Source organism: Lutjanus erythropterus, chromosome 12 (assembly GCF_056507025.1).
Source record: "Lutjanus erythropterus isolate fLutEry1 chromosome 12, fLutEry1.hap2, whole genome shotgun sequence".
Taxonomy (NCBI): Eukaryota; Metazoa; Chordata; class Actinopteri; order Lutjaniformes; family Lutjanidae; genus Lutjanus; species Lutjanus erythropterus.
Genome location: NC_139328.1, coordinates 36,615,019 through 36,623,943, shown reverse-complemented (window position 1 = coordinate 36,623,943; position 8,925 = coordinate 36,615,019). Strand labels below are relative to the sequence as shown.

Here is an 8,925-nt window from a genome sequence, read left to right as displayed (position 1 = left end):
TTTTTCCACTGTTGTATTCAGCTCAGTCTATATAATGATGAAACGATGTGTGATATTCATGTTTTTGTATAAATGCAGCAGGATCATTTACATCAGTGTCTCTCGTCAGTGAAGATGTTTTAGATCACAGCAGACAGCAGACTGCACACCGACACTCACCGAGGAGTATGGGGATGTATATATATATATATACAGACACACACATATACCACACAGGACTGTACTTTGTTTTGTTAATAACAGCAGTATTGGCCGTTTGGCCTTTTTCATGTTTACCCCTTTATGTTCTTCATGTTGATCAATCTGCGGGGTTTGTTTCACTGCTGAGAAGAAAATCACTCTCCTTTTGTCTTCTTTTTGTGACATATTATCCTCTTTTTCAACAATCAGCTGCCTCTGTTCTCCACGCACGCCCACAGTGCAGCGTGTTTTAGCCTGACTTGAGTTAGCGTTGACTACACCAGGATAACTTGTCTTAGTGGAACAGTTAGTTCCAGTTCATTCAAGCCAGGCTTCTTCCCTTTAAGTGTAACTTGCAGGTTCAATTTCACAACTAGATTTATTTACCTTAAATGACTATTTTAAAACTTAATTTAAGATTTCTTGAGCACAAACGCTGGTCAGTTTGAGCAAGGCTCTTTAAAATGCTTTTTTTCCAAATGGTGCATCATATTACATATGAAGAGGAAGTGGCTGTGCCTGAGTCTGCCTCTGACCAATGTACACACACACACATATATATATATATAATATAGAATTTTATTTACTTATTTATTTATTTATTTAAATCAATTTTTTATATAATTTCACTCAACACTGATTGGAGTGCACTGGGGGCTCCAACCTGCAAGTTACACTTTAAGTGCAGACTTATTTATCAGTCTTGATGGAACACCCCCCTGGCTCCTCTTGGCTCTGCTCCAATTGGCTTCACAACGATTGGTTAATCAACACTCCCAGTCTGCTCACCTGGCTCTCATCATTGCTTCAGTACATCTACCCCTGGTCTCCTCACATCCACTGCCAGTTCATTCAGTCTCCAAGACGACCTGCCTGTGTTCAAGCTGCTGTCTCTCAGCCAGCTCCAGCTCCTCTGCCCTCTGCCTCAGCCCACTGACTCCTTCCACCTCCATTCCCCTTCCACCCCTGCAATAAACATCATTTAATATTCACCTCCGCTGAGCTGTGTCTCCTTTATGTTCTGCATTTTGGTCAGTCTACAAAAACCGTATGTGCAGCACACAAGTATTTGTGAACCTGTTGTCATATGTATTAGTCCATTATTACATCCCATGTAGCACGACTCTATCATGCACACAGTGAGGTATTTTAATAGAAGTTCCTCAAATGTTCTAATGAATCCAAGTAACGGATATAGGGTTAATAAGATTACTGCTATTACTGCCACTGTGCAGTGACTCTTGTGTTCAGTTTCAATTATCCAAGGCAGCTATCTCCATACCCTGTTGGAGTTTGTTAAAATATATTGTTTATTATCATACCTGCTAAATTTCACACATGAACAAAATGGTCTTGTCCCGTGGAGCTCTGGTCTATGGGGAGACCAGTTTTTTGTTGTATTTTTATGTGAAGACTGGAGTACTCCATCCCAGAGATGTTTCCTGCATGGAGAGTTACAATGTCACTATCCTCTAAAGCTTCCACATGAAGTAATGTTTCCTGTTCTGACAAAGCATCAGTTGGGTTGAGTGTGGTGTAAAGAAGGGAAACACCCTCACTGCTTGTATCTGCAAATACTGTGTTCTGTCCAACATAAATGACATCTGAAGTATTTATGTCCACAACATCTGTTGCAGAAGTGTCTGGAGAGTGATGATAGACATCAAGTTGGTCATGTGACTTTTTCCCTTCTTTTGCAGTTGCATCACTAGTCTCCTCCTCCAGATTTATGGCAATGTCTCTCTTCTTGGGTGTTAAATAAAAATGTAACAGAGGTAACTTTGTCTTTTCATACAGTTCCCCAACTGTGATATTATCCTCTAATGGATGCTGCTGAAAGTCAGTTAAATCAATGTCAAAATCAGAAAGGCTCCCCTCTGCATTTTGTCCTCCTGGAAAGAACAACTGCACAACCTTTTCAATCAAGTTCTGTTTTTTACAGTCCTTCAGGACAGTCTCTTTTCTGGTTCCCCCACCTTTTTTGGTGCGTACCTGCATAAATGTCCCATCTCTGAAATGCATCCATCTCAATTTTTCTCTGATTCTTCTGAGCATTCTTTGGATGGGTTTGATGCTCTTTCTCAGCCACATCATCTCCTTTGTTTCTTGTAAGCTTTCCTCTCAGTCTCTCAAAAATCCTGGACTTGCGACTGCTGGGTTCTTTTTCCTTTCATCTGCAGTATCCAAAAACAGCAACTCGATCACTGTAGGATGGCAGATACTCTCTCAGCTGTTCATCTGTCATGAGTTGTACGACACTGGAATCAATCTAAAATGAAGAAATATTTCATGAATTCTTGAGTCAAAATATTTCTTCAAAACTTTTTTTTTTGTTATTTGTTTAGACTTGTGTTATCTGTCAAAATTAAGCATTCCCTGTGTATAATAAATTCCTTGTCCTTGACCATTTACTGTCTTCCTCAGACACATGCCGTCACCTTAAGCAGTCACCTAGCTCATCCATCTTATGATCTTCTGTGACCTTGTGAGAAACACCTCTGCATCCCTGTTGAATAAATGTAAAGCTTAAATGTGACCTTAAATAAAATCTATACCTTTTTTTTTTTTTTTTTACAAAATCCTTTTTGTTCATAATTTTCATATTCAAGCATCTTCATTGTCAAATGTTGTGTTTAAATAAGACAAAACCTTTACTATGCTCTTCATTCTTTAAGGATGGAGAAGGGGAGCATTATTTCATGTTATGTTAAAGGGATAGTTAAGATTATTTGAAGTGTGATTGTAAGAGGTACTTTTTAATAGTCTGTGTATTACCTGGTCCTGAGTCAACAGCAAAATACTGTAAAATATCAACCAAAAAAAAAAAAAAAAAAAAAAAAATCTATCTATCTATCTATATATATATATATATCACTTTAAGCATACATATATTTTCACCACTTTACTTTGCCATCTGATAGCTTTTTCTGCTGGGAAACTGCTGTTATACAAGTCAAATATCACAGTCTCCAAAACAACTAAACTCCAACCTAACCTTTTAAAACACCAAAGTCACACAATAACACAAGCAAGCTGATTGAGGCAGTAGCAGACCAGCAACTCACATGTTCTGCAGGATAAAAAAGCCTGAGTTTGGATGGTTGAGAAAGAGCGATATTTGACTTATAGAGCAACAGCTTCCTGTCGGAAAAGGCTGACCAAGAACAAAATAGAGTGGTGAAAATATTGGTAATATAGCATATACTAATATTGATCTTTTTTTAGCTGTCTAAAATAAGTTTTGCTGCTATTCCTGTCCAAAGCAGTACATTGCTTAGCTTATGTACTGATGCTTCTCCAAACTGGGGTCACATCGTGGAGCTCCTGTAGCTGATAGACTGATTATGGATAAGTGCCTCATACAACCACACTTCATTAAATCTGAACTATCCCATTATTATTTAAAATAACTCTCACTTTTCTGGTTCTCTAAAGCTGTCCAAGGGAAACTTGTTGTATTATTACCAATGAAATTATGACATTTATGTATCATGGTAGATAATTTTGTTTGTTAGGTGTTCAAAAACTGTGAGTGGGCACCAGCACAAGCTCTACACTATATCCTACACTATCACACACTGTCATGTTGTTTAAAACGAAAATAAATAAATAAATAAATAAATAAATAAATAAATAAAATTAGGTGTTTACTTAAAAGTGTGAAGTATGTGAAATGTGTGCATGTACATTCCCAGCTTTAATCAGTAACTCAACAAATTACTAGAAGAATTATGAAAACTCATTGTGGCCAAACAACTAGAATGATTCCAATTTCTCTGGTATAAGCAAGCAACAGAATTTACATGCTGGTCCCAAGTGAGTCAATGAAATGATTTAAGTTACTTGAAAAAGTTATTAAACTACATTTAAGCTTATTATGTACAATGAAATCTTTTCTGTGGTCTCTCAAAAACATGAAGCACAAGAGCACATGTGTGGAGAATGGATTAAACTCTGTCTTCATCTGCTCTAACATAAGATGCAAATGTTAGCATGTCTTAGTTAGCATGGCTAACTAATGCTAGCTTACTAGCTGCAGTAACTTGTTAGATACCACTGCATCTGCATTTGTTCTGTTGGGGTTTGAGGAGGAGAAACAAAGTGGGTCAACAACGATGCATCTCACTCTTATCCCAGATAGCACGCATACGTCTCGCCGACGTCGGCCTCAGATCGTGCGTCGGCATTCTCCTCCTGACGTCTGTAAATGCATCGGAGAAGCATCGGCCCATAGCAGGTACATGGTTTGACAGAGGGCGGGATTATGCGCGCCATTTCAAAGTCGGCGATAGGTCGGCTGTGGATCGATACATTGCACGTTATCCAGTTGGTGCCACTGTCAACGGAACTGAGAGCAGGCTTTGGAGACGGAGTCCTGTCAGCCAGGACTGGTCTTCAGGTAAGCTCACTTAACGGAAATATATAAAAAATAGCTGTCTTATAAATATGACAAACAGGGTTAGCAAGATAAGTCGGGATTTAGCAACATAAATTGTTAAGCCCTGACTGGGTATGTTAGCACAGGTGAAGAGCCCAGATGCCGACTCCTAACAGGCTAGCTAGCTAGCTTAACAAACGTTAGTTGCTTAGACCTGACCAGCAAATGTATCAACTAGCTCTAACTTCATTTAGCCATTGCTAGGTAGCCATAAGTCTTTCCAGCACGTGAACAGTCTCCATCTAGACAACAAATCAGTTTTGATTTTGGGAAAGGGTCAGATAACGTTAGTAAGCGTTAGCTGTTAGCTAGCTGGTGGGCTTCGGTGTTTTTACAGCTGCGGAACTGTGTCCGCAACCGGACACCGATTGCTACTATAGCCCATAACCGGACACTTCCGCCTGACGCACCTTCCGGTCATTTCGCGCCACTTTCGAAACAAGATCGCCAACAAAACGTAAGTAGAAGTACTTTATACTTGTTTAAGAGTCTACATGTTGAATTTCATACTTCTACATAAACATTTACATGTCTAACTATGATATGAAAGTAATGGTGATGAGAGACAGCAATAAGAACACTTAAATCGTGCTTGGGCGACGCTCCTCCCCTTTGAAAGTGTTAACGTTTTTTTAGCTTACTGCTTAAACCCTGCATTTATATGGGTGCATGTCGTAGCTAGCTTTACACTGCTTCGTATAGCTAATGAAAATATAGGATGATTTGTGACAGTCTCTGTTGTCGAGTCGACAGGAGGCACAAATGTTGGCTGTCTATAAGAAAGAAACTTACCGCGCCGGGAAAGACAAACAGAGGAGCACAGAGAGAAATCCAGCTGTTTTTTAAGCTGTCTAAAACATGACTTTACACAAAAATTTCACACAAAATTGTCAAATTAGCTGTTCACATGTCTTATATATTTGTTTATAAGCTATGCCAAATCAAATATATTTATGTACCCTGTTTTAATAAAAGATGAAAATAATTTTGGTGTGTGTGTGAGAGAGAGTGAGTGACAGAAGAAAGAGAGGCTGTGATTTGAAGGCCAATAGAGGATATGATGATGAGGATAGATTCATCTCCAATATTGTATGCTATGTGTAAGTTTCACCAAAATTCAATGTTTTTGACACTAAACTTTGTTCTTGTGTGGTTTGTGTTGCTAGCTGAAAAGAGAGAGCAGAGAAAGAAAGAGGAGAGGGCAAGAAAGAAACAGAGTGTAAGAAGGAGACAGAGAAGGGGAAGACGAGGGAGGAAAAAGACAGGAAGAAGACAGACAGAAGAGAAAAGGGAGACTGAAGACCAAGGGTAGGTTTTGTGTGTGTGTGTGTGTGTGTGTGTGCGTGTGTGTGAGTGAGAGAGAGAGAGGGAGAGAGAGGATTTTTTATTTCCTTTGCAGGTGCATCAAGATGGTTACAGAAATGGTGGATATAGAAATTGTAATACTGCTTTGGTATAAGGTAAATATTTGTGTCTGTTAAATATATTTTTGCCTATCATATAGTAAATATATTTTTGTCTATCATATAGTAAATATATTTTTGCCTATCATATAGTAAATATATTTTTGCCTATCATATAGTAAATATATTTTTGTCTATCATATAGTAAATATATTTTTGTCTATCATATAGTAAATATATTTTTGTCTATGCATGTGGCTGATGTAACATGAAATGTATCTAAACCAATATCTGAATTGATTTATGATAGAAGAAATTAATATGCATTTTCAGATGCCTAACATTCAGCAAATATGGAAGAGGGAGAGGAAGACGAGGAAGTGGACCCCAGAGGCCATGGAAGAGGCGGTCCAGGAGGTGGAAGCAGGCAGGCTCTCTCTTCAGCAGGCAGCTGTGAGGTTTGGTGTCCCCAAGTCCAGCCTGAGTGACAGAGTCAGTGGAAGGGTTGCCTCTGGTTGTGCTAATGTCCAGAGGCAACTTCTCACCCCTGAAGATGAGAATTCCCTGGTGGAGTACTGTTTGTACTCCGCCAGTCACGGGTTTCCACTGACAAAGCCTCAGGTCCTGGCCCACGCTCTGGCCATCTTTAACTACCGCCACCCACATGCACAAAAGACCGTGCTTGGCCAGACGTGGTGGATAAACTTTAAGGAATGGCACCGTCATCGCCTCACCACACGGTCCCCAGACATCATTGACCGTGGGAGGGCATCCTGCGCCAAGAGGAGGCCCATCGAAGAATACTTCAGGCTCCTCACCACCACCCTGGAGGAGCAGGGGTTGAGGGAGAAACCCCAACAAATCTACAACTGCGACGAGACGGGGTTTCAGCTGGACTCGGCAAGGAGGCAGGTCATCGTGCCCCGGGGGACCAAACACGCCTACAGGCAGGCCCAGGGAACCAGGGACCACATCACCGTCCTGGCCTGCCTGAACGCGGCTGGGGAGGATGTCCCCCCTTTCATCATCTATAAGGGGGGATATCCTGGGGGCCCCTACAACAAGGAGGGGGTCCCCAACGCCCTCTACGGGAAGTCGCCGGCAGGGTACATGGACAGTGAGCTGTTTAGGAAGTGGTTTGTCGGGCACTTCCTGAAATACGCCGTGCAGGAGCGCCCGCTGCTGCTGGTGATGGACGGCTACAAGTCCCACCTGGATCCAGAGCTGGTCCGGGCGGCACAGAGGGAGGGGGTCATTCTCCTGTGCCTGCCACCACACACGTCTCACATCCTTCAGCCTCTGGATGTGAGTTTCTTTGGACCCTTGAAGGCAGATTTCGCTGGTGTTACAGGGGATCTGTCGGCAGTAAGCCACTCCTCCTTGGTTTCCAAGAAGGAGTTTTCAAGGGTCCTAAGACATTCCTACCAGAGGATGAAGGATAGGAAAGTGGTGGTGGCTGGGTTCAGGAAGTGTGGCCTCTACCCTCTGGACCCGTCGGCCATTGACTGGTCACGGGTCATGCCGTCCGGGCCGCGGCGTGGGACCTCTTTCTGTCCTCCGCCAACCCCATCGGCATCTTCCTGGGCCAGGCCTGATGTTGCCCCCCCCCGGTCGCCCCCAACATCCCCCATTCTCAGTTGCCCTACCCCAGTCCCCGAGCCCACCTTCTACTACTCCACCTCCCCAGGAATGCCCCTCGGGGCTGCTCCTGCCACCAGCTCCAGCCATTCCATCACCGGTCCCTCAGCCCACTCGGCCCCCTCTGGTGTCTCCCACGGTCACCGGCTGCCTGCCCCCAGCGGCACACCATCCCCAGTGAGCCTGCCTGCCCAGCAACATCTTCCCCCATCTCCTGGTCCACACGGGAATGGTAAAACATCAATAAATATCAAAATGTAATCAGTGTGATGCTTACAAACCATTAATATGTACATTGATATTGTCATAATAAAATATGATTGTTCTTTTAGAGCCTTCAACATCGGCAGCAGGTGGTGGCCTCTGTGGGTCCCAGACTCCTTCCTCTCCCTCCCAATGTAAATATTTTTTTATTACCTGTAAATACATAACACACCTCTACATGTTAGAGCAAGAAACGGCAACATTGGTGCATAATTTAGACCATTATCTCTACATGCACATATTCTTCTTGTTGTGAAAATTTGCACATTCCTGCACAAACTGTGTAGCTCCTTAATTTTAAGATATATTCTTTGTCATATTTCTTTCTGAACCAATATAGTGAAAAATCATAAATTATATTCTGATTCAGAAAACAAACAACAATTTAACATGCTAGTGACATCAGCCATCATAATGAGAAATGTCTAATCTTTCTCTCTTATTTTTACAGCTTCAGGCACTGCAGTTTTGCCCAGCTCCTCCTCCCTGCCCACTGGACCCACGACATCCACCGGTAGAGTACTTAATGTTTACAGTTGTTGCATGCCAACCCATCATAATCTGGAAATTTTCTTACATAAATTTTTCTTTGACTAGGTCACACCGCTGGAGAGATTGAAGAGGAACAGACAGTTTGGCGGTGTGGCCGGTGCTGGAAACCAGACCCTCCAGATACTTCGGAGGGTCTGGTGTTGTGGGTCCAGTGTGACACCTGTAATCAGTGGTACCACACCACCTGTGTCGGCTGGGAGGAGGAGCTGGATGAAGATTTTTGTTGTTTTTGGTGTATAGAGAATTAATTTTATTTCTTTGTTTTTGTTTTTTATCGATCAATTGCTTTTTATTTAAATAAATTATTACATGAACATTTAAATGATTTCCTCTGATCATTTGTCTTTTGTAAAAATGACCATTTTATGCATTAAGACTTGAGTTTATATATACATATATATGCAGTGTAAGTAATTGTTATATATAAATATGTGTATATAATTGTAAATT

General features: G+C 41.6%; 1 protein-coding gene and 1 long non-coding RNA gene across 2 annotated transcripts; both read left to right on the top strand.

The window, feature by feature from the left end:
* Positions 1 to 6,354: 6,354 nt before the first annotated feature.
* Positions 6,355 to 7,623, top strand: LOC146318419 (uncharacterized; the record flags this gene model as incomplete). Its single annotated transcript, XM_084732539.1, has 1 exon — positions 6,355 to 7,623. A coding segment is annotated over exon 1 (1,269 nt), but the record flags the coding sequence as incomplete, so codon positions are not given.
* A 115-nt stretch (positions 7,624 to 7,738) lies between these two features.
* On the top strand, positions 7,739 to 8,702 carry LOC146318418 (uncharacterized). Its single transcript, XR_014771693.1, has 4 exons — positions 7,739 to 7,891; positions 7,992 to 8,057; positions 8,375 to 8,437; positions 8,521 to 8,702. It is a non-coding gene; the product is annotated as an uncharacterized LOC146318418 (long non-coding RNA).
* Positions 8,703 to 8,925: the final 223 nt, after the last annotated feature.